At 43.8% G+C, this 27,263-nt stretch overlaps 1 protein-coding gene across 3 annotated transcripts in view; it reads right to left on the reverse strand.

The window, feature by feature from the left end:
- The window catches only part of LOC142496888 (uromodulin-like), a 198,489-nt gene that overhangs the window by 99,680 nt on the left and 71,546 nt on the right, over positions 1–27,263 (reverse strand). The window contains exons 1-4 of one of the 3 annotated variants that reach the window (XM_075603959.1): positions 24,642–24,740; positions 23,671–23,740; positions 22,887–22,982; positions 22,222–22,433 (exon numbers count right to left, since the gene is read on the reverse strand). The exons of 1 other annotated variant lie outside the window; for it this stretch is intronic. In XM_075603959.1, coding sequence (XP_075460074.1) covers positions 22,222–22,433; positions 22,887–22,982; positions 23,671–23,722 — 360 coding nt within the window. In that variant the 5' untranslated portion in view covers positions 23,723–23,740; positions 24,642–24,740. Of the gene's footprint in view, positions 1–22,221; positions 22,434–22,886; positions 22,983–23,670; positions 23,741–24,641; positions 24,741–27,263 lie in introns of those variants that run through there. One more of the 3 variants, XM_075603960.1, reaches the window with a different exon arrangement.

The following is a 27,263-nucleotide window of genomic DNA, read 5'->3' on the forward strand; positions in this document are numbered from 1 at the left end:
TCCTAATGATAAACACTTATATAAGCATTTCCCTGGAAAACCTGTATATCGTTACGCAATTTCTAATAATAGACCTAAGGTGAGATAGATGTATATTATGCTTATAAAGAGCAAACAATATATATGTGCTTAATGAACAATATCCTGAACGGAAAAGAAGATGTTTAAAGGAGCTGCATAAAGACTATATGTATGTGAATATATATAAACTATAAATAGTAAACTGTTTAATGGAGTATAATAATGAATGAATTAATAATGAAATTATTTCCAATGTGATTAAACAAATATATAAAATACATTAATTTAAATAAATTATTTTATAAAAAAAAAAAGATATATATATAACAACATACTCAGAAATATTACTATATTGCTCCGAGAAAAAAATCTAGTGAACAATCCTGTAGCCAAGGAAACCTCAAGAAAAAGAGAAGGACATGCCAGTTTATGCACACCCCTATTCTTACCAGATATATATAGAATAGATGTAATAACGTGGCAAAATGTTTGCACAGATACAGGTATATACTAAATGGTGCACATTAATGTTGCACACCAAACATATACAGTATTAGCAAAAATAGCCGTGTGCAAAACTGGTACTGTCAACCCTACATTATTACTACACGAGCCCTTAAGGTTCGTATTATGGAATATTTGCGACTTATTGGTAAAAATGATCTCACTCATCCAGTTTCACAACATTACACAAATTGTAGTCTTGGGAGTGTAGATACATTTTCATATATGGCTACGAACATGTTCCCAATCCCATCAGAGGAGGTAATATGACAAAGTTATTTATTGGATTTTCATTTTAAAAACTAGAACACCATATGGTCTCAACTCTGATTGGGATTTAATTCCCTTTTTGTTGTACTGATGTTAGTAATGTAGGGTTGACAGTCTCAGTTTTGTACACGGCTATTTTTGCTAATACTGTATATGTTTGATGTGCACCATTTATATATATATATATATATATATATATATATATATATATATATATATATATATAAAACCCATGTTCCCCCACATTAAGGCTAAGGCCCCGCTCCCACAGTCAGCTGAGTGGGAGGGGGGGACGGGATCTGATCATGGTGCCGTCCACCCCCCCACCACCAACCCCACACACAACACATACACACTCACATACACACACATATACACACACACATATATACACACACTTTAACCCGCAGCTCCTTCCCTGCTCCCCGCCCAAGGCGCCTCCCATCTAGCTCCTTCCCTCCCCTCCTCCCCATTGGCCGACTCGCGTACCACGTGACGCGTCACCGCTGAAAATCACTAGGATCTTGCAGCATCGGCCGGCTGACGCGTCACAGTACGTAGTCAGCCCTGCCGGAAGGTGGCAGCGGGGGCAAGGACCATTCGGGCAAGGGCATGGTGGCCCGCGGCCGTGCGCGCCGCCAGCCGCAGCGGGTTCGCAGCCTTAGGGAGAATAACTGCTGTTACATTGGGTTGGTGCTACCTGTATGGTTCACAGGAGGTTCAATGCATCCGCCGGTGTTTTTTGGGGATAATCAGGACAGGCTTTTAGGGATCTTGACAGCTCTTACAGCATACATATCAGCATACTCTTTACTTACAGCCCCCAGGGCTTGAGGCTCCAAAGATCTATTCTTGACTCCCATACTCCCTGGTGGAGTATGGGGTAGCTGTTCCCTCTCCCTTGAGGGAGGGGAAGGAAGGTGAACCAGAGGCCTGGCTCCACACTTCCAACTCACTAACTCAATTTAGGCTGCATCCCTTTTTGTTTCCAGAGGAGGGTCCTAGGTCTGAGTCCCTGATAGGGCAGTACCCAGGCCTTAGGACTACCCCCCTGTCACTCAAAGGAGTTGTTTACTGCTGCAGCAAGGACAGATTTAACCCTAACACTGCCTGCGCTGTTACCAGGTCTTATGTGATAGGCAGGGCAGATTAGTAGCCATGGGGATACCTGGCTACATATATGTTCACATATCAGTGGAGGGGTCACTGCCTCTGGCGGTCCCCGGGCCTCTAGTGAAGCGACTTAAGGACTTCCCGGACACCAGAAGTGTTTGCCAGTCTGTATGCGAGAAGGTGCCTGTTTGTGTCGGGCCGAGGTCTGTAACAGGAGGAGGTACACAGGTCTAGACCCCAGCAGGATACCTACTCGTGGGGACCTAAAACTGACCTGGGTAGTTTGATAACGGCATAAATAGCAGTCTGCCATCCGCACCAATGTCAGGCCAGTTAGTGTCCCCTCCCAGTTATCACCAGACAATGATGCTGGACCAGGAACAGAGTTCATATTAGATCCAGGAGCACCGTCACTCATCCTCTCTAATTCTTATTAGGGCAACTGAGGTTTGTTGGGTGATGCCTTAATGCAGGCGTGCGCAAACTATTCGCGCTGTGCCCTCTCGCCGGATCACCCTGGTGCTTGTGCCCCACCCCTACCTTGCTTTCCGGCGTGTGGGGGTTATGTGATGTCATGCCATGACCCCGCGGCATCATTTGACGCCGTATTGCCATGGCGATGGGTCATGTGACGTCACGTTGCCATGGTGACGCGTGACTGTCGGCTGAATCAAGGTAAGTGGAGTGTTGCAGAGGCCTCACGCACTCCCCCGGCATTAAATTAAATGCCTTGGGGAAGAGTGCGGGGCCTCTGCAGCTGCCCGCGCCCCCACAGGAAAATCTCACGGGCTCCCAGTTTGCGCACCCCTGCCTTAATGAAGAGGTTCCCAACTCCGGTCCTCTATACCCCCCAACAGGTCAGGTTTTAAGCATATCCCAGCTTCAGCACAGGTGGCTCAGTCAAAGACTGAGCCACTGATTGTGCCACCTGTGCTGAAGCAGGGATATCCTTTAAAACTGACCTGTTGGAGCATCTTGAGGACTTGAGGCGTTTGCACAGCCAGACAGTGACGGGGAGGGAGTGTGTGCACAACCAGACTGACAGGGAGGGAGTGTGCACAGCCAGACAGTGACGGGGAGGGAGTGTGCACAGCCAGACAGTGACAGGGAGGGAGTGTGTGCACAGCCAGACAGTGACGGGGAGGGAGTGTGCACAGCCAGACAGTGACGGGGAGGGAGTGTGCACAGCCAGGCAGTGACGGGGAGGGAGTGTGCACAGCCAGACAGTGACAGGGAGGGAGGGTGCATAGCCAGACAGTGACGGGGAGGGAGTGTGCACAACCAGACAGTGACGGGGAGGGAGTGTGCACAGCCAGACAGTGTGAGGGAGGGAGTGTGCACAGCCAGACAGTGACGGGGAGGGAGTGTGCACAGCCAGACAGTGACGGGGAGGGAGTGTGCACAGCCAGACAGTGACGGGGAGGGAGTGTGCACAACCAGACAGTGACGGGGAGGGAGTGTGCACTGCCAGACAGTGACGGAGGGAGTATGCACAGCCAGACAGTGACGGGGAGGGAGTGTGCACAGCCAGACAGTGACGGGGGGAGTGTGCACAGCCAGACAGTGACGGGGGGAGTGTGCACAACCAGACAGTGACGGGGAGGGAGTATGCACAGCCAGACAGTGACAGGGAGGGAGTGTGCACAGCCAGACAGTGACGGGGAGGGAGTGTGCACAGCCAGACAGTGACGGAGGGAGTATGCACAGCCAGACAGTGACAGGGAGGGAGTGTGCACAGCCAGACAGTGACGGGGAGGGAGTGTGCACAGCCAGACAGTGACGGAGGGAGTATGCACAGCCAGACAGTGACGGGGAGGGAGGGTGCATAGCCAGACAGTGACAGGGAGGGAGTGTGCACAGCCAGACAGTGACGGGGAGGGAGGGTGCACTGCCAGACAGTGACAGGGAGGGAGTGTGCACAGCCAGACTGACAGGGAGAGGACGTGCACACAGTATATATTGACATTATATATAAGTGTTTTAAATGATATCAGGGACACAATGTTTATTTTTGTCACAAATATCTTTATTAGAGGTACATACATCATATTTAGAATTGCATTTTCTGTACAACAGAGAATAAAGTATTTCACGTATAATGTTTTACAGCCGACATTTCTCATTTCTCCCTAAGCAAAGGGGGACGTGGCACCACCTATTATTGTTATTTATTTATTTATCATTATTTTTCCTTGGTAAAAAATTGTGTTCCAATTGCTTGTGTAACAATTTAATGTTACTTACCCACGGATAGATTCCTGGGCCTTATATTGGTTATTTTGGATTCTATTGGTGCCGTACTCTCCTAAAGAGATGTCCTCACTTTTGTTATTTTCCTTCCTTTATTCAATTTCGCTACAAAACTTGGTATAGATATATTCCAATCAAACAATTTAGCCAGTTAAACATTTATATAAAATAAGTGTTAACTTAACTGTAAAAAGAAAAAAGACAGCGCAAAACTCTCATAGCGAAATAATGTAAATATATTGTGATAATAAAAAGGTGGTATTATATGCATGTACAGAAATTCCAAAAGTTAAAACAGGGCATGTTTGGGTCACGTTACCACTGCAGCATACAGCTGGTCTCAGCTCTGCAAGCCGCTGCCGCCGCCGCCGCCCCTCCAGTCCCAGCTGGTAAGCCATGGGTACTGAGCCCAATAGCCAACAGTGAGGGATTGTAACTTCTGTTAAATTCAACTGAACTTCGTGGGTTCCCTGCTGGGGGAGTCGCCCCCTGTGGTGGAAGTGGATACAGCCGTGTGAGTGAGCCTGTGGACATCGGAGCGCCCGGACACTAGGACGCCCTCACCTACCTGTCTGGGACTGGAGCGGCGGAGGCGGCGGCGGCGGCTTGCAGAACTGAGACCAGCTGTATTGACAGGACAGAAACTTGTTTGGACAGAAATAGGACAATGAATGATTTTCTCTTGGGATGGAATTGGCTCCTGGAAGGGACAAATACAGGTATGAAGAACAATATAGGACTAAACAGAAATAAAAAATAAGACGAGCGACCAGGTGACTTACTACGTGCTAGCCTTATAGCGACATGGCGTGCCTATATATGGGCAGACAACTGTAAACGAATCTTAGTGATTCCTGTGAAGAATGTTATCTGGACTAGAGAGAAATGAATTTCCCAACACTAACAGTTAGGTTAATAACAAATACAAGAAGAAACTGTGCACCAAATTGTGTTGTGAGTTGTGACACTTCAATACCAAAGTCTTGGAGAGAGTTATAAGAATAATGTGATAGTGTTCACAATAATAAAGTGCACCAAAGGTTAAATAAATTACAGGTCAGTGACTGTATAAACAATATAAAGATAACCTTATACAACAATGTGAGAGTCTGCTGCTGATCAAAATAGATGGCTCGACATCTTGGATGACATGTAAAAAGAAAAAAAAGACAACGCACAACGCTCATAGCTTAATAATGTAAATATATTGTGATAATAAAAAGGTGGAATTATACTGTGTGCATGTACACAAATTCCTAAAGTTAAAACAGGGCATGTTTGGGGCGTCCTTTGACGCCATTTTGCCATGTAGACGCATGGACTGAAGCCGGGTAAGTGAGCCACGACCCCCAAAAAAAGTATTGCACCCCCCAGTTTGCACACCCCTGCTTTAAGTTCTACAGTCTGTGCTAGTGCATACAGTGGTAGGCTGTTTAAGCCTCACAGAGGACTAATGGTGCTATAGTTTTAGACCCGTCAGTATAGTCTGTGCAGTTAAGCTTGTAATACTGTAGATATCTGTTGGGCACTATGAAGCACAGACCATAAACCCCAGTGACACATTATCCAATGAACTCTCTTAAGGGGAAAAATGAATTCCTCCCTGACTCCAAGAATTGGCAATCGGATTTCTCCCTGGATCAACCCTTCCCATGTTTACCTATTTATCATATCCCCTCTTATATGCCTCTTTTCTAATGTGAATACATCTAATTTAGCTAGCCTCTCCTCAAAGAAATACATTTATTGTATTAAAATGTATGAATGAGCACAATTATAGACTGTTTGACATGCTGGGTACAGTTGGTATTCAGTGCTACATAGCAAGTCATCCCCCTCAAGCAGAACATACTACAAGGAAGAAACCCTTGGGACTTTTGCACTTATAAAATAATTCAAAGGGTGGTGATTTACCAATTATGGCTACTGCTAATATTTTATACTCTTGCACAAACCAATGTAAGAAGGCTATGTGAATCCATGACGAGGACATAAGTGTAAAGTACCATTCTGTATTTATTTTCACAAAATAGAACCAGAGTTCATAACCAGTGCTTGCAAGTAAGAACTTGTTTCAGGGAGAAACCGGATCTTCCAAAATGTTCACAGTAATTGTAAAGTATAGTGATGCACAGACAAGAGGGACTGAATGTAATAAACAGAGTAAATTCAGGTGCAGATGTGGGAACAGTGTTCATCTATTCAGATGCATTTGTAAATAGAATACAATCCAAGCATGTCTCCAGCAATCGGAGACTGCTGTGTGAAATCACAGAAGCAGCCAGTTCCTGGTATAGCCAGCTGAGAAGGAGAGGGAGAAGCAGAACCACATAGCAGAACACTCCATGTTGCTGTAGGTAGAAGACTATGAGGAAGAAGTGAACAGAGGCACGGATATTACTGTGTAACGGGTATTCCCCCACCCAATCGCATATAGAGTGTATGTGAGGGGGAACCTATATGTTACCAGGTGTGGTGCAGTATACCTGTCAGGCTCACAGGAGGTCTGAGCCTCCGCTAGTGAGAGCCTGGGGTGAATCCTCTGGAACGTTCTCGTCGGTCAGCGCCTCCACCTATGTAGGATTCTATAGGAATGTAGAATGGGCCTAGCATAGGAACCCACCCAGAAACCACATACACCAGGGTTATGGCTAAAAGGTTTACTGAACGAGCAAATAACACAATAACATCACATCACATCATATTGTATAGCAACACAACACAGAGTATCATACTTTAACAGTGCAACATCATCAGTATGCACAACGATATATATGCCACACTCTGCCACTAGCTGGCAGCTATAACCTTGCCCCTTACTGGGCTATAACCTCCTTACACAGTATTCCCAAAGTCCTTGTACCCAAAGTCCCAAGAGTCCCACAACCCCACCCACGTGTGGGACAGCGCTGCCCATTAAGATGAAGTGTATAGGTGGTGCACTTGGTGACTTGGATAATACCTGCCCGGTGCTCCTGCTACCGGGTGCGCAGATGACCTTTGCTTGTTGTAACTTTGCAGTATGAGAATCTGTCAGCCTTATTGGCTGCCTGGCTGCCTGTGACCAGGGTGAAAGTGCAGTCCCCAGAGGCTGCTGGGAATTGTAGTCCTTGGTGGCTCTCTTTAACATTGGGGCCTCGTGCGCGCTGTGTAATGGCCGCCGCCGCTGCTAACTGTGCCTGTGCGAACTGGGGGATGTCCCTGACTGTGGAGCGCCTCTTCTCACTCCCTGTAATGGCTGCCGTATCGCATCTGGGGCTATACTGCGCGTGCATGAGCTTCCGCATATGCGCAAACGCACACAAGATGGCGGCGCCCTGTAGCTGATGTCGCCGGGAGCCCCCGGTGACTCGATCACCCCTGCAACTGCCCTCACGCTGTCGCAGGTAAGGGAGAGAGAACTGAATGTCTGGGGAGCCAGAGGGGACCTGGCTACACTGGATTTCCAGTCTCAGCAGCAGCTCACGCTATGCAAGATCTGCACGCACTTCCATGTAACACCTTCACAGCCAAAGGGGTTACTGTATGTAAAACAGTGTGTTGACGGCTTCCTTTGAACCAGCAAGGGTTAATAGTCCTGAATTGCATCTACTGCAGTTCTCTAGTGTTCCTCCCAGAGCAGTTCATGCAGCCAATAAGGTAGATTTACGGATGATCTCAGCTAACAACTTCTCACACAAGGAGGCAATGTAGAACATTTAACCAAACACAGATTCCTAAGAGCTGACAAGAGAAATAATATGTAAACTAGTAGTAAGTGATACAAGGTAAAAACAAGTGCAAATAACACCACTTTTAACAAAAAGAAACAAAAAATATATATACTGTCCTTAGAAAGTGCAGCTCCCGGAACAGGATTCAGACCAAAATCCAACCAACCAGCAATCGACGAAGAATAGCAGGTGCGCAAATCTCATCAGGACATAGAGGGGATAAATAAAGACACCAAAATAGTGCAATATTGTCAAACACAACAATGCAGTCAATGGTGAAGTTTCTATAAAGTTTGCACTCACGTGTTTAACGTGATACACAGGCGTTGTGGTTGTTAGAAGTAACCAACTTTTGTTATAACCGGACAGATGCTCCGGATCAACACCAATATTGTTCCATAGGAAGGAAGGGAAATCCACATACAGAAGGAAAAAGCAAAAATAGTATAATATTGCTTTTTAATATTAAAAACACAAAGTATTACACTTACATAAGTGCCTTTGTGGTAGGCATTCAGACCACCCTGGGTCAAATGGAAAGGTAGCACTCCACACAGCAACAGCTTGCTCCACGGCCGATTTAGCAATTGTTTAGCTGAGCGATGCAGTCCTCCACTCTGAATGTCACCAGCCAGGTCACTCTGTCATCCACGACTTCACCCTACGCGTGTTTCTACTCTATAGTCTTCCTCAGGGGATAATCTAACCTTCTGTGCTGTTTCCCTTAAGTAACCCGCCGCCTCCAGTTTCAATTGCGGCACGCTACGTGTGACGTCATTACGTCCGACGTCATCCAACGCGTCATCACGTGTGTTCAGGGTCTAATCGCGCTCTGAACGCTATGTGCAGTCGCGATTTGAGCTGTAACACAGCTATCCTAGGATTCTATCCAAATCCATGTGTGTACCTAGCAGTCTGCACACACAAAAAATGCATATCTCTCAACAGTGTTGCTTTTGTATAATACATGTCTAGCATCTATACCATAATAACAAATTGGCAAGTGCAACATATATCTTATGTGTCTAACATTATAATAACAAATTGACAAATTAACAATAAATTTGGCATAATCCAAGAGTTCTCAAGGAGTTAAGCTCAGTAATAGCAAAACCATTATATTTAATATTCAAGGACTCCATTTCCACAGGCTCAGTACCACAAGATTGGCGTAAAGCAGATGTGGTGCCTATATTTAAAAAGGGAGCTAGAACACAACCGGGAAATTACAGACCTGTAAGCCTGACTTCAATTTATTTATTTATAAAATATTTTACCAGGAAGTAATACATTGAGAGTTACCTCTCGTTTTCAAGTATGTCCTGGGCACAGATTAAAACAAATAATACATGGTTACAAGTAGGGAAACTACTTGAAGGTTTAATACGGGATAATATTCAGGAATACCTAATGGAAAACAAAATTATTAGTAATAGTCAGCATGGATTTATGAAGGATAGATCTTGCCAAACTAACCTTATTTGTTTCTTTGAGGAGGTAAGTAGGAATTTAGACCAGGGTAATGCAGTTGATGTGGTCTACTTAGATTTTGCAAAGGCTTTTGATACGGTTTCACACAAGAGATTGGTGTACAAAATAAAGAAAGTTGGACTCAGTAATAATATATGCACCTGGATTGAAAACTGGTTAAAGGACAGACAACAGAGGGTTGTCATAAATGGAACTTTTTCAGGTTGGGCTAAAGTCGTGAGTGGAGTACCTCAGGGATCGGTACTGGGACCCCTGCTTTTTAACTTGTTTATTAATGACCTTGAGGTTGGGATCGAGAGCAAAGTCTCCATCTTTGCTGATGATACTAAATTGTGTAAGGTAATAGAATCAGAGCAGGATGTAATTTCTCTTCAGAAGGACTTGGAGAGACTGGAAACGTGGGCAGGTAAATGTCAGGTGAGGTTTAATACAGATAAATGTAAGGTTATGCATTTGGGATGCAAGAATAAAAAGGCGACTTGCAAATTAAATGGAGATATATTGGGGGAATCCTTGATGGAGAAGGATTTAGGAGTGCTTGTAGACAGCAGGCTTAGCAATAGTGCCCAATGTCATGCAGTAGCTGCAAAGGCAAACAAGATCTTATCTTGCATCAAACGGGCAATGGATGGAAGGGAAGTAAATATAATTATGCCCCTTTACAAAGCATTAGTAAGACCACACCTTGAATATGGAGTACAATTTTGGGCACCAATCCTAAGAAAAGACATTATGGAACTAGAGAGAGTGCAGAGAAGAGCCACAAAATGAATAAAGGGGATGGACATTCTAACTTATGAGGAGAGGCTAGCTAAATTAGATTTATTTACATTAGAAAAGAGGCGCTAAGAGGGGATATGATAACTATATACAAATATATTCAGGGACAATACAAGGAGCTTTCAAAAGAACTATTCATCCCACGGGTAGTACAAAGGACTCGGGCCATCCCTTAAGGTTGGAGGAAAGGAAATTTCACCAGCAACAAAGGAAAGGGTTCTTTACCGTAAGGGCAGTTAAAATGTGGAATTCATTAACCATGGAGACTGTGATGGCAGATACAATAGATTTGTTCAAAAAAAGGTTGGACATCTTTTTAGATGGGAAAGGTATACAGGGATATACCAAATAAGTATACATGGGAAGGATGTTGATCCAGGGATCCGATTGCCAATTCTTGGAGTCAGGAAGGAATTAATTTTTCCCCTTAATGGGGTTTTTTGTTTGCCTTCCTCTGGATCAATAAGTAAGTATAGATATAGGATAAAGTATCTGTTGTCTAAATTTAGCATAGGTTGAACTTGATGGACCTACGTCTTTTTTCAACCTCATCTACTATGTAACTATGTATGTCATACAATCATTTATACAATACACATGTAGCCAGGCTCCCCTCAGTCACTATTGTTGTTGTTGTTGTGGGGTGGGAGATTGCCACAGTGCAGGGAACGCTCCGATATCGGAGGTTCCGCGTAGAGGACGCCGCCATGTTGAAGGTTGGCGCAGGCGCAGGACTGGCGGGGCAGGAGGTTGCGCATGCGCGGGCATAGTTGCAAAAGCCCGCGAAGGAGGAGAGCTATGATAGGGAGGGAGCCCAGGGAAATACGGGTCCTAGCAGCCCCGCGGGACCCCGTGACGCGCGAGAACCAATCAGGCGGTAGAAAGGGGAGTTAACTGGGTCGAAGGGCGTGCACGTTGGTCAGAGCTAGCGGGAGGAGGAAGGAGACTGAGCTCCGGTGTAAGGAGGCATTCAGCCCCTACCTAGGCCTTATACCCCAGGCCCAGTTAGGCCCTGAGCCCCAGTAGAGTGGAGCAGAGATAGGGACTGGCCCTAGATAGGTTCCGGTTCCCTTACTGTGTTACGTGATCGCTAACAGAGACATTGCCTATCCAGCAGGAGGTCTGGGCTCAGACCCTGCTGCCGTGCTGCCGCGTGTCTGGGTGGGATCGCCCCGGACGCCTACAGTCGACGTCACCTCGACCCCCACTGATCCTTTGTGAAGACCTTTGCAGGACCGGGTACTGGAGTGCCCGGCAGGTAAACCACAAGTGCACCAACTATCTCATCACTTATTCAGGACACAGTGGCTGCGCAGTCACACATATAGGCCTAGTATCTCACTTGAGGGTGGGAGCGGCAATATATTGGACTGGGGAACTGGACACTGGGTGGGATCACCCGGTGAAGGAGGGAAGTGAGCGTCCTGTGAGACGCATTAGATAGTGTCTCCTCTAGGGAGGAACACCTGTTGATGCGAGAGAACCACGCAACCCCGTTCATGCTAGTAAAGTCAGTTGGTTGGTTATATTGCTGTGTGTGTGTTGATGTACATAAGTGTCCTGCGAAGAACCACTCCCCCTCTGGCGGGAGCAGTCGCAGGTGGAGGCGCTGCACCAAGTATCAGGTATTAGCTAGTATTACGCGTGCCCCAGGCTCTCCGTGGCAGAGGCTTAGGCCCTGTGAGCCTACAGGTCATACAGCATATGGTAGCGGTCTGTGTTCAGTAAGAAGCAGGGCTACACACACAAAATCTTTTATATATAAATTCACATGTTACCAAGGCTATCTCTGCATGTGTGTATACATTGCAGTATTATAATTATTTCTAAATATATATGTAGCCATGTGTAAAATTGGTGTTACATATCTTTCCCTTGCTGTGCTGTAATCCCTGTTAAGTGGGCAGGTTTGCCAGTAGTTATCATGGAGGTTTGCCCTCAACCCCTGTGATGTGTAAGATTGTTGCAAAGGAAGTGACAGCATGCTTTGTGTCCACTGTTAGTGACACAGAGGTGGGTCTTTCTGGAGCTTATATATTGCACAGCACTGCCTAAAGTTAGTGGTTGTGTCCTGATGTTCATCCAGAGTGAAGTGTCTGCAGCAGTTCAAGTCTGTCTGTCAGAGAGGCAAGTGGCAAGTGACAAGCTGAGTACACACTGTGTCCAGGGATCTGGCACAGCTGGTGGTCTCCCTTAGGGGAGAGGTGGAAAGACAACTTAATTAGAGTACAGGAGCAACCTTCTGAATGGAGTGCCACTACAAGATGTTCGGCTATGTGTCGGCCGCTGTGATGGGCAGTCTGCCAAAAGACAGGTCAATAAAGATGCCTATGAAAAGACCCTTCTTGCCTGTGAGTGGAGTTACTCAGGGAGAAGGTGCACCTAGGAGTTCCCCGTCAGAAACTCCACCCTGCTACCGTGGGGATCCTTATGGGGTGGAGGCGCTGTACCAAATGTGAGTAGGACTCAGAACACTACCTCAGATGCCTGTCATGGTGATATCCCCAACAACATCCAGCGGGAGACTCAGGAGTCCTGTGAGCCAGCAGGTGCACCACACTACACAGACATGTAATTGGGACAGTTTCTCACATATAGGGTCAGGATCAGAAGGGCCCAGGAAAACACTGTTACATATACATATACCCAAACAGAGCAGCAGTGGCAAAAATGTGCAATACAATCTATCTAGGGTATCCTATTCTGATCAAACTACACATAGTATACATCTAATCTGTTTCAAATGGATGATCTCTTTTTAGATGGATATCTAAAATGCAAAACAAAGAGAAAATATATAATTAAAACATATTAAAACTTAAAACTTTAAAAAAATATAACTTTAAAAAGACAAATCAAAATATAAAACCAAGGGGAATTATAGACCAGAAATAATATAATCACAAAATATATGTTATAATGATATCAAACCAAGAAGGCATTTATGTCAAAATCGACATTTAGGCCTCCTGGTTGCAGTGTCTTTAGCCGATGTATCCAAAAGGATTCCCTTTTGGATAATGGCACAGTTCTATTTCCTCCCCTCCAGTGGGCAGACACTTGCTCTATTCCCATATATTTAAGACCGGAGAGGCTCAGGGGCTTACAACACTTTGGCCAAAATGTTAAACTAAAAGACCATTTTATTTAATAGATATCTATACTTATATATTTAGGCACTGTACCGTGTATAGGTTTCACTGGATGTGCACTGAGCTCTGTCTGTGTTTCATGTTCTGTCTCTGGTTTTAAATATATATTGCCATGCTCAGTAGCACTCCTCTGTGACACTTATATGCTTATATATATGTTGTGGTTAATTTGGGGGTTTAATATGAGCTTGCAGGTGTCCTGTATGTTTTACAATTCTTGTTCAGCTGGTCTTAGCTGATTGGAAGGTGGCGCTTCCTATCTTGTTGAAGCTCACCCCTCCCACATTTAAATGGTTAAAAGCTCACTCCATAGCATCTCCCACTCTCTGGGGAACTTGCTTGCTTGCAGTATGATTGTGACAAATCTAATACAGAGTGCTTTTCCTTGTAATGTATAGGTTAATAAAAGCTTCAATCAGACTTAGAACTATACAACTAATTTTGACAGATTTATTATAAATCATTCTTCTTTGTAATACACAGGTTATTAAGAATTGATATTAGTGTTAGGGACCCTTGAGATGTGGTCTGCCATGTAGTGGCTCAGGGCTTACAACACTTTGGCCAAAATGTTAAACTAAAAGACCATTTTATTTAATAGATATCTATACATATATATTTAGGCACTGTACCGTGTATAAGTTTCACTGGATGTGCACTGAGCTCTGTCTGGGTTTCATGTTCTGTCTCTGGTTTTAAATACTTCTAACAACCACAACGCCTGTGTATCACGTTCAACACATGAGTGCAAACTTTAAAGAAACTTCAACATTGACTGCATTGTTGTGTTTGACAATATTGCACTATTTTGTTGTCTTTATTTATCCCCTCTATGTCCTGATGAGATTTGCGCTCCTGCTATTCTTCGTCGTAAACTAGTAGTAGTCTGCTATCCAATGTATCCGTGGTTTTCAAACTATTTTTGTTGGGAAACCCCAGAATTTCGATTCTGAAATTCAGGGGAACCTCAACCCCCCCCCCCCACCATTCACACTCTCCCCCTTACATTTCCTCTCCCACACTTTCTCCCTTACACTCACTCTCCCCCTCTCACACACACACTCTCCCCCTCTCACACACACACTCCCCTCCCCCCCCCCCACACACAGACACACACAGTAATACACATTGTGTCTTTAAGAGAGCCGGCTCTGAATTTTCTTCCTCTCTCCTGTCAGCTGGAAGTGGCAGAAGCAGGGAGAGGGAAGAGCTTTGAGCTGCTGGTTTCTGCTGCTGCTGATGCCGTGTCACTGCTTCGTGGCGGTGCTGCCGTGTCTGGGACAGCAGGGAGAGTTATCCCAGCTCTCACCCTTCGGCAGCTGCGGAACCCCTGAGGGGTTCTCAATCACTGCAATGTATGTTGCATGTGCGAGATAGAAGGTCCAATAGTGAATAACTGGGCGGCGACCACTAGCAGTGTATGTGGCTGCTGGGGAGGAACTACTTGAACTGTTTGGTATCTGGGGTACTTTACATAAAGGGCAATACCGAGCAAGTGGGGAGAAATTCAAGGTGTTACCTCACTGAGAAACACCAACATACACAGACATTAAACAATCGGGGACTGGAGGAGGATGCTATAAATTAATTGCAAAGCAGTCATACCAAACTCAAAAAGAATAAGCTCAAAAGCAAAACTCAACCAACAGCAATCTGACCACATTAGAAATAACTTCTACCCACTGAAGTCGCTTAAGTGTGCAGACTGAGACTCACATGTACAAAGCATCATCCAGATGAGAAGAGATCAGCAGACCCTGCAGAATTTGGGCACGCAACGTACTGTACATACCGGAGGCTTTCCAACACACTGCGCATGCGCCCATGGCCAGCACCTAGGCTCGACCAGCAGAGCAATTCTCGTTGGATCTCTTCAGGGACTGCACCTCCTCTCCGGATATCAGCGCTCCTTTGTTCTCACCTACAGGAGGGGGGGAGTGGGTGGAATCAGCACGCAGAGAGGGCGGGGTCTGTTGCTCAGCCAGGTGATGGGATTAGAGTAACCGCACCGCACCAGGGACTCGCAGGACTGCCGGCGAGGCCTCATATCCCCTGGATATATCACAGTTCACATGCACATGCCCCAGACGAGTGTAAATAGATAGATTGATAATCTAAATGTATTATTGACTGGTAGGAGTAATGGCGGGCTTGAACTTAATTAAAATCAGTCACATCTACCCCTACTGTCACACTCAGTTTTATACATATTAAGTATAAGGCAACAGAGCGCCATCCACAAGGAGACTGGGGCTTTGATTGCAGGTGTGAGTGTAGGGGCGGATAGATATACCTTTGTATTATCTGTGTAGAGATGATACCTAAGGCCAAAAGACATGATGAAGTCACCAAGTGATAGTATGTAGAGAGAGAGCAGAAGAAGAGGTCCCAGAACTGAGCCCTGAAGTGCAAATCAACAGAAGATGAAGACATGTTGCCAACAGACCAAAAATGTGCGATGAGAGAGGTATGATGAGAACCAGGCTAGATATTTTTTTGTGAATACCAACAGAGTTTAGAATATGAAGGAGAAGAGAGTGATCAAAAGTATCAAAGGCAGCAGAGAGATCGAGCAGGATTAATAGTGAAAAATGGCCTTGCGATTTAGCTTCATGTAGATCATTGGCTTCTTTAGTGATCAGTCAGTTGAGTGAGCTGTACAAAAGCCAGATTGTGAAGGGTCCAGGACTGCATGGGAATTATGGAAATTATTTTACGGGAGAACAGTATACGTTCTAGCAGGAGGGATACAGGGCAGTAGTTAGTAAGGCACATAAAGGTCTAGGGTGGTTTTTTCAGAATAAGTGTAACCACGGCATGCTCAAAGCAGGATGAGACAGTGAGGAATTGAAGATATGGATGAGAGTGGGCAGGTAGCATAGTAGTAGGAGTTCTGATAAGGTGTGAAGGGATAGGAACTAGAGGGCATGTGGTAGAGGAAGAAGATAAACTCAGCTTAGAAACTTCCAACTCTGTAACAGGATGAAAGGAGTCAAGATTGGAAGAAGGTGGTTTAGGTAGAAGCAGAGAGGGGGAAGGGACAGAAGGAATATCCTTCTGGATAACATCCATCTTGCCTTTAAAGTAGTCGGCTAAGACTTGAGGAGAAGTGATGGAAGGATGGAAAGTGGGAGGAGAAGGAGGGAGTCAAGTACAGAGAAAATACCGTGTGGTTTGGATTTTTGAGTGTTGATGAGTGAACAGAAGTAGAGTTGTTTGGCCTTAGAGAGAGTAGAGTTAAAACAGGAGAGGATAAATTGAGAGTGCCCGAGTGTGTGATTTCGTCGATAGGCATTCAGAGGAGAGAGTGCAAAGCGTGTTTGTAAATTTCGCCATGGTCATGGTGTGCCGAGCCGAGAAGGGGCATAAATGTCAAGAGAGGAGAGGATGAAGTTTTAACAGTTGATAATATTGTCAGGATCAGAGGATGGGAGGAGAGAAGAGAGGTCAGCGTTCAGGGTAAGATGCCAGATCAGAGAGGTCAATGGAACAAAGGTCTTGAGAGTAGTGAGGTGAACAGGTAGTGGTGGTGAGGGGAATTAATGGTGCCACATGTTCCACCATTTACAGGTAAAATGGTGTAGGGATATAAGTATAATGCTCATCTGGCGGCAACTGCCATTGACTGGCACTGTATTAGCACCATGAATTGTTAGCTGGGTCAAATCTAAGAAACTCAATACATATAGTAAATAGGGATTACGGATTTTGGTGTTTATTTGATTTTTGGGGGAAAATCAATGTTTTTTGTTTTTCAGGTGTTTTTTTTAAATTAAACAATCTGTTTGACTTTTGTGCTTATCAGTGCACTTTTGTTAAATTTCTATAATCCCATGTTGTTTCCTTTCTCACGTACCTGTGCCTGGGCTGCTGCAAGAGATGGAACTTAAAAGAGAATAATGTTTCATATCTGTTTTTATTGGTTTTCACCGGAACTGCAAGGTGATCTAGTGGTCAGGTGGTGTTTTTCCCCCCCGAGTGTTTTTCAGTTAAAACATAAAACCAGAATCCTGACATATACTGAAGTTACAACGTTACATAGTAAATTAGATGTAAAAAAGATACATCCTTCCAAGAGTTCAACCTATTTTACATTTAGTCAACGTGCGTTATATATATATTTATTTTTTATTACGTGTTCTAAGGGGAATAAATTAATTCCTTCCTTACTCCAATAATGGCAATTAGATGAATGCTTGTAGCCACATCCTTCCTATGGTTAACCTTTTGGTATATCCCTGTATACCATTCCTTTCTGAAAAGATGTTTAACGTTTTTTTTAAAGATATCTGTTGTATCTGCCATCACAGTCTCCATTAGTAGCAAATTCCACATTTTAACTGTCCTTCCTATAAAGAACCCTTTCCTTTGCTGCTGGTGAAATCACCTTTCATACAATCTCAATGTATGACCAGGTGTCATTTGTACTATGCTTGGGATGAAGCATTCCCTCCACAGTTCCTTGTAGTGACCTTCAATATATTTGTAAATAGTTACTAAGTCTGTTGATCAGAAAGTGTATTGCACAACAAATGCTAATGCCAATGATAAACTATGGCACGGCACCCCAAACTCACCTTAGCAAACTCGATAACCTCTACAATTCAGTATGCCGCTTTGTCAGCCAATGCAACTACAACACACATCACTATGAAATGCACAAAGAACTAGTTTGGCCATCACTTGAGTCTAGGCGCAAAGTTCATCTTTTTCCTGTCTTGTCTTCAAATACTTTCTGGGCAAGTTACCCGTCTATCTGAACAAGCTCCTCACCCCTAAAACATGCAGCACTTATCATCTGAGATATGACTCCAAAAGACTTTTCATGGTCCCAAGGTTCAGCAAAGTATCCGGTCGTTCCTCCTTCTCTTACCGTGCACCCCAAAACTGGAACAACCTACCGGAGACTCTCAAAGCCATCACCAGTCTAAGTTCTTTCAAAACTAAGGCTGTCTCACATTTTAATCTGGTCTGTAACTGTTTCATACGCTCATAATATATATTATTTCTTACTGTGCATGCAATGCCTTGTATATAATGTATAATAACCTGTTCACGTAATGTAACTATGCATTTGTAACCTTGTATTTGTCATCATAACTCTATGCCCAGGACATACTTGAAAACGAGCAGTAACTCTCAATGTATTACTTCCTGGTAAAACATTTTTATAAATAAATAAATATCACCTTTTAGACAATGCTTTTCTAATTGAAATGCATTTATTAAGGTACGGTACGGTTGGAAGAAATCACGCGCCGTGATGTGGGTATTCCGAGGTATACAACGTTTGAAGTGTTCGAATAACGGCCGCTGCATCTGTAGTGGCAAAATGTCTTCTCTTCAAACCACATCCTGTTTTTTTGCATGATAGTAACCTACTAACCTTTGCAGCTACTGCCTGGCATTGAGCACTATCGCTAAGCCTGCTATCTACCAGTACGCCCAAATCCTTCTCAATCAATGGTCAAACTAATTTTGGCCAATTTAGTTTGTATGTAGGTGAACAAAGAGGAATAAACCTCAAATACTGGTGATCTATCAATAGCAATGATGCAATAGATGTATAATATAAAAAACGTCATCTTGATTCCCTCGGTTGTATCAGCGTATAGGGGTAAATAAACTATATTGGCTTGTAAAGGTCCTTAGTGTGTATAATGGACTCACCCAGGGTGGGGGGCTAATAAGCAATAAAACAGTCCAAAGTGTCCGTGAAAACGTCGCTGCAGTACGTCCCACAAGATACTCACGGAGTCTTCCATTGCTTTCCTCTCCACACCCTGTGTCCCATACTTTGACGATCAACTGGCCGGTGCTCATGAGAGACTGTCCGTGTCCGCCTGGTGTTGCTGATTTATGCCACAACGCCCCCGTAGAACGCCGATGCTGCGTGCTCCAGCCGATAGATAGTGTAAAAAAAATAGTAGGAGTGGCGGTCACTGCTTTCCGGAATCAGGAATCAACCAAGCGCAGTTAAAGATAAAAAAAAATATTTATTCATCCAAAGAAAGTTAGACATACAGAGTGTAATACTCTGACACGATTCGTCTCTGCAAAGAGACTTTATCAAAGAGTTGTACAGTATGTAGCATGATTATTTTTGCATCTCAAATACATAACATTACATTTATGTGTATTAAACCTCATCTGCCATTTACCTGCCCAAGCTTTCAGTTTATCCAAATCCTTCTGTAAATAAAATTTGCTCTGATTTTACTACAGTATCTGCTTTACTATTTGCTCTGACTTTACTACCTTACATAATTTAGTGTAGTAAGTAAAGATGGAGACTTTGCTCTCTGTGCAAACCTCAAAGTCATTAATAAACAAGTTAAATAGCAGTGGCCCTAGAACCGATTGTTGAGGTACTCCACTTACAACTTTAGCCCAATCTGAAAAGTTTCCATTTCTGACAACCCTTTTCTGCTTATCCTTCATCCAGTTTTCAATCCAAGTGCAAATATTTTCAGAGACCAGTTTCCTTTATTGTGTACAGTGTACACTAATGGTTCTCAACCGTTTACATCATAAACCCCCTGATAGGAAATAGTTTTTAAGTGAACCCCTATAACAGGAAATGTAGGGGGTGCTGTGCATATCACGTCATGCTAGTAAAATAATGTAGTGTTACAGAAAGTACCAGAGGGGCAGGAGAAAACACAATAGGGGAAGAGAAAAAAAAAGGGGGGGGGGGGAAGAGGGGGTACCTCCTCAAAGAAATAATAAGGTTAATTTGGCATAAATCCATGCTGTCTATTACTAATAATTTTGTTAACCAAAATAATTACCCTGCCCATCTGACACTGAAATGGTCCCATATTCTCTTCTCTCTATTTTTTTTTTTTTTAAATTAAAGAGATCTTACTTTGGGATCTTAGTTTGGGATCAGCACCGAGATATACATTTCCTGCTCCAGTCAGCTAGGGGCCAGCGTCGGCGGGCACTGGGACAGTGAAACTGGGGTTTCTGTAAGCTGCCATTGTTACGGTGACCACTCCCTCTTCCACTGGGACAGTCAGCTGTGCGGTGCTGAAATGTGAAATCAAACATGAGAACCGATCTGCAACACCAGGAACCTAAACTCACTATTACAGACTGGTAACTGAGCTCACGTGTTCCAGTCCGTGTCAGGATACAAGTACTGAATGATATAGTGACAGGGAATATTACTTTAATAACTGAATACTTTGGGTTTCTCAGGTAGCCAGTTTATATGTTAGTGGGATTTGTTTTTTTATCAGTGCACAATACATGGACATGCGGAAACTCGTATATTCAATTTTAATATGCATGGCAAGTATCTCCTTACATTAACTTATTTTATTACTTTATTTACCAGCTCCACACTTCATTCACCATGATAACCAGCACAACATTGCACAAATAATGCCTGGAGACAATGATGCACAGAGGCGTGTGTTAAAGTGACTCTCTTACCATTCATTGCATTTTACAAGGGCAGGATTAGAAGGGGCACACATCGAAACCACAAAACAAAAGCAGAAACATGAAACTCACAGAACGATATGTAACCACATACACTGGGCTGAAATATTTAGTACATTTTGATTTTAAAAAGTTGCAGCAAACAAAGTCCCTAAAATAGTCAGTAAATCAGAGCAGTGATCATGTGACCCTTCAGCCAAATAGTGATAACCCCATTCCACTCTTCTGTACTTGGGATGCTTAAATCAAACACGTGGTGAGTTTCCATGTATTTTTTTTATGGCAGTGAGCAGAGATTTGCAAAACTCCTTATATGGCTTAAATGTGTCAGAGAATTTGCCCTTTCCGAGTCATTTGTCAATGAAAGTATCAACACAGGCAAGCATGTGCAGAAAAGGTAGAAAGTAACAATGAATGAAACTGCTCCTCAGATAGTGGTGCTGATAGGGAGCTGGCTATCTGCCTTTATCCCTGTCCTGCTCACTGTGTGCAGAGAATACAAGGGGCTGCAGGGGGTACTCACCTTATCACTGGGTTTAGGCTGACATTAAGTGCAACTTTCATATTCAGTGGGAAGGCGCAGGAGACGCTTATACTGACATTGTTTTTGAGTATGATTGAAAAAGTAGGATATTGCAATACTTGGGATTCAATGTACAACTTATTTGAGAAAACAACATGACTTCCATTTACCTGTGTATAAGAGACAAATAAACATTTATTGGAGGAAAATCACAGGTCATCTTTACAATATACACAAGAGGGCGGGGTGTACTTCACAGAGCAATGTATAACTGTATAATTAGGGTCAGTGCACAGCCAATATCCTTTCACCCCTCAGTTAAATGCAATATCCCTTTAACTCTAAAACGGGGCTGCAGATCCTCACCCTGAATAACACGAGTAAAACATTTTTATATTTGGGGAAAATTATTTCTTTGTGTGAAAATTATTTTGTTTACACTATTGATACTAAACATCAAGACAGTGGGGTCTGTGCCCCAATCAGGGTGATATCACTGTCATATTGATGCTAAGTGATCAAGGTACTGGGGTACCTGTGTTACCCCAGGTAACGGGGTAACACTGGGTCTGTTTCCTGCCTCAGCGTGTGATTTTGGTCAACAGGAGGAGTTAGTGAGATTGGAAGAGACTCTCAAGGGGGAAGTTAGGGAGATTGTGTATTTCTTCCTGTTATTGTTTAATCTTTCTGAAAACACCACCAGCTGATGTTATGGTGTAACCCTCCTTTCTAATGTTGTGTCAAATGTGAGAAACTTAGTGACCTACTTTTATATATATATATATGTATAGGTTAGTCGAACACTGTATATATATATATATATAACACCGCTGAAAATAATGACATAGGCACGTTATAGTGACATGACGTCACTACATGACAAGATAAGATACCCCAAACCCCTTCATGCCTGTCCCCAGTGAAAATACTTTTCTATGATACTATTTGCACTCACCACTACAGTGTTGCCGCAGGCTCCAGTCCTCAGCGGGGCGCTGAACGTCACCTGAGCGTTATCTACATTTTTCTCTCCACCTGTACAGCCAGCTTCAGTGCCAGCCAGGTGCAGGGTGCCGGAGTTGTATTGGGATTTCTCCAACTGGCATTTTGATATGTACAGATTCATGGATCCACCTGTACAATCAACTGTAGGGGTCGGAGGGGCCGCTGAGAGTAAAGGGACAGAGAGTCAGAGTAAAGGGACAGAGAGTCAGTGTGACACCATTGCAGTGACAGGACACATACAGTACACATGGCTTTCACTGGAGAATGAGGGGTGGAGACTGTCACCTCCCAACATCTCTAAGGCCACTTTGTTTCCCCAAAAAGTGATTGTTGTGTGTAATAAACGGCACCCTGGGAGTTGTCCTCACTCTGACGGTATTCAACAACAATTTCATTGAAACAGGAATCTTCTTGTCAGTTATCAGGAAGCAGAACTTGTGTGAGGAGTATTCTGCATTATATGGGGCAGAAACCCCCTCCCGTGTGATGTGTGTGTATAATGAGAAGGGTCTCAGGCTCAGATGAGCATCTCATGCAGTGAGAGGCACTTAAACTACTCCATGTGGTGCCGATAAGCTGTCTGACTCTATGAAGAGGATACACTGTGTATTGTACCTGATTTTGTGTACAAAGCCAGGTTGCAGTCGCAGATGTTAGTGGTGGCATTACAGGTCTGGTCCGTAGGAGCGCAGGTTGGGCAGGCAGCAGACACTAGAGAGAGAGGGAGAAATGAGTCACGTGGGAGAGGGGCTAAGGTATCATACAACATAAAGTTGTTCCTCTGAAATTCTCCACCCACGCCACCTTAATGTCCTTCCCTCCAATCTTTACTGTTGGGGTTATTGCTCTGTAATCTTTCTGCATTCCCCTGTATTATACACTGATTGCGCTGTAAAGCATTGCATGGTCAGCGCCGTGTAACAGGTGATTATCATTCCTGATCAGTCAGCACAACGTCTTTCACTAGAGGGGTCTCATGGAACCTAATATGCTGAGAGTACATAATTACACCCAAGGTAGCTGCTAAGAACGGGATATGTCACTTATGGGAGCAAAGCTTTTAAAGCACTACAAGAGTGTGGTTATCATCACAGAGGGTCTCTGGGGTTTGGGGGAATGTGTCTACATTTACCACCTGTTATCCGGTTATAAAATTAATCTGTGCTCTTGAATTCATTTAAATACCTGGCAATTTAGACCAGTCCTGTTTTTTGTTGTTTTTCTCAATATCCCATCTCTTAGAATTGTGGGATATGTTCAGGTGTTAGAGGTGCCCAGGTTATCTGTAGGACATCTTACTTTGCCACTTGTCTACATTGTGTCACTGCAGCTGTAAGCAGCTGTGTGACCAAGACATACAATACTGTGGATACCGGGGACACTGCATTGCTCTCCTTACCTGCTGTGAAACTGCACAGCGCCAGCAGCAGCAGAGCCAGAAAACCCTTCATGATCACAGGTGTTGGAGTCTAGGAAGAGGAAGGGGATACAGTTATAGTAAATAGTGTATCTCCTGCTGGGCCAGCAATGTGTTGCAGCACTAAAGGTATTTATAGATCAAGCTCATAAATAATTGATCAATAAACCAATGCTAGTAAAGGTTGTCCTGGCAGAAACAGATTCCAATTTCTGTCAACAGGAGTTTTCCTTTAGTAAATATGTTGTATTGTTTTCGGTGATACATAGCCCCCTACATGTCTAACTAGACACATGTAGAAAGATAACACATTTTCTTAGAAATCAGGTGTTTCCCCTCTTATCATTAAGCTAAATGCTAAGATCTCGGCCCATATCACTAGGCAGCGCTCTGCTATAAGACACTCCGGTGAATCGGATGTACTGTAACGTGTCTTCTGAGAAGGGAAGGTGTTTATGGCAGAGCACGGTTTTATTACATATATACATTGAAAATAAATATATTTACTATCGTTCAAACCAAATAACTAGCCTCCTATTAAATGCACAAAATCAGAAACAGACACCACTGCATCCACACTCTCCATCTTTAGCCCCCGTCAGATCTTTACCTCTCTTGAATTTGGCTGGGGCAGGATCCTAATCCTTTTGCTGCCAGAGAGACCAGTAATGCGTTACAGCACATGCTTTACAGGCCCCTATGGCACCGAAAGAATTAAAAGCATACGCATGAGAAATTATCTAAATATAATAGGTATTTAAACATGCAATAAATCCTCTTTACCCTGCAACAAAATTCAGCTGTGAGATGCCTGTGAGCTGTAGAATGGAAATATGAATAGATATTTCTCTATATCAGAGATTAAGGAGACAGCAAATTAAACAGCAGGCACACAATAAATACACAAATATGCTGAGAAATAAGAGCAGAAGATCTCAGATCGGTTCCTTTACCTGGGAGGGAGCAGGTTAGCAGGTGCCGACAGCTTTCTGTACAAGTATCTGGCTGGGAGTTACATATATATATGTATCTCAGAGGAATGTGGTGTATCTTTCGGCAAGTCACACGGGAGGGGTGTGTTGGGCGACCTTTAGGTATTTTAAAATTGAGAAGAATTGGTAGAGATGAAACACACCCAAAATAAAGATGTTATTTGGCCCTGAGCTCATAGGTGACAGTGTCAGGTCATATTTAAGATGTGGAAAGAACAGAGTAGAGCTTAGTAAAGAGTTAATAATATTGCTATAACTAATATATTCTGTCCATAAATGTGCAATGTGACCTCTAGGATCAATCCTAAGGATTTCAAACCATAGACTGTGGCTTAGACGTCACTTTTGAGATTTGGGAAGTCCGCTTCTTCCACATTAGCCATCCCCAATACTAAAACCTAGGCAAGGGCATGAGAGTGAAGAGGTGATTAACATTTGAACAGTTCATGTCTGTATCTTCTATATCTTCTATCCCTTTCTTTAGCTCCTTTCTGCCTGGAGAGATACATTAGGATATATGGCAGTATGACTATACAATGCAAGGTGTGAAATAGCATCCTCCCATTATACATACTGTACAATGCCGCTATACCCCTCTTACCAGTTATTTATTCCTGCTGCCTCCCTCCTGTGTACAGGCAACTTCCCCCATGTGTGCTGGCTGTGGACTCTTATCTACACTCCAGTTGCCAACTCAGCCTGCAGCCACTTGTCTGATATAATAAATGTTATCAGCTTGGTCACTTCTTATGGACCCGACATTACCCAATAACAAAATACACTTAGGCTGCGTCCAGGGTTGCAGCAGCCGTACGGAGGCGCGTTGAGGCTGAGGGAAAGCGGGTGCTTTCCCTGGCCTTGGTTAGCGCGCCGTCCGTGGGCGTGTCGGGGGGCGGGCCAGTGACGTCACGGAGCTGGTTCTCCCTCATTAGGCGAACCGCTCACGTGACCGGCCCTGCGCTCCCATGAGCGCGAAATCTAAAATTTGGATAAGAACTACGCTTCCGCGCGCTTGCGGAAGCGTGCGCGAGCCCCTGCTAAAGCCGCTCTCATTGCGGCTGCAGGGGCTCACTGGTAAGCACCAGTGCGCCTCAGCACAGGTCAGCGCTTAGGCGCTGACCATGCCCGAGGCTGATTTCAGCTTCCTGTAGCCTGTAAGCTCTCACAGGCAGGGCCCTCATTACCTTCTGCACTGGTTTGTGCTTGTTTGTCCTGATTTGGTATGTCGTTCTGTTTATGTAATTACTATCATTCTATTCCCCCAATTGTACTGCGCCGTAGAATATGTTTGTGCTTTATAAATAAATGCTAATAATGATATAACATCTTATATACAGTACAAGAGAAGCAGGGATGAGTGCTGATGTGCTTGCATAGTTAAAGAAATAAAAAGAAAAACTGCACAAATTGTAACATTAACTTATGTGAATGTGACAGTGCTTATATATACTGTAACACTATAATATATAATACTATAATAACATGTACCCTGAACATGCCCTGTCCAACTGATTTGTCCTCGCTGTACGTGCATATTATATCACTTTAATATTTATAATTATATCTGTACTATTATACACTATGAGAGTTTGTGCGCTGTCTTTTTTTCTTCAGATGTGATTGCATGTTTGAAAAACGAGAGCTTGGGTTTTCTCATTAGTGTCACATGTGCAATACCACGTCCTGGCATGTGATATGTTAAAAAACACTTGGACGTGGCAATACGATATCATGGGGTAGCCATGCTAATTTGTTTATCAAGAGTTCTTTAGTAATTCTACTGGTTTGGTTAATGTGCAAATGTCAAACTGGTCAAATGTTACCACCATTTAGTTGCATCCCCTGTAACAGCATAAGCTGTACCCCACATTCGGCTTTCACTGCCCATGTACTGTAGGCAAAGAAGAATATATGCAGCACACTGAAAGAATCAAGCCCAATGTCATGCTACAAAATGCATTTATAATATGCACAGATATAGGAACATGCTGATATGCACTGTATAATGCACATATATAGGAACAGGCTGATATGCACTGTATAATGTGCAGATAGAGGAACATGCTATACAGTATGCACGGTATAATGCGCAGATAGCTGAACAGGCTGATATGCACGGTATAATGTGAAGATATAGGAACAGGCTGATATGCACGGTATAATGCACAGATATAGGAACATGCTGATATGCACGGTATAATGCACAGATATAGGAACATGCTGATATGCACGGTATAATGCACAGATATAGGAACAGGCTGATATGCACGGTATAATGTGAAGATATAGGAACAGTCTGATATGCACGGTATAATGTGCAGATATAGGAACATGCTGATATGAGGCCCCCAGGAAGAAGGTGATGTGGGGTTAACCCCTCTCCTGTCATTGGTGTTAGTAAGGCATTGCCAGAGCCTTACCTGCCTCTCTGGGATGCAAGAAAGTGAGGGGGGAGGCATAGTGCATATGTATAGATATAAAGGATTCCAACAGGATTAATGGGGCCATTGTGTGTGTGAGGGGGGTATGTATGGGGGCAATGGAGTACGGGCTCTTGGCCACTGCAGCTGTGATCGAACCCGG

Source organism: Ascaphus truei, chromosome 6, assembly GCF_040206685.1.
Source record: "Ascaphus truei isolate aAscTru1 chromosome 6, aAscTru1.hap1, whole genome shotgun sequence".
In the NCBI taxonomy this organism is placed as follows: Eukaryota; Metazoa; Chordata; class Amphibia; order Anura; family Ascaphidae; genus Ascaphus; species Ascaphus truei.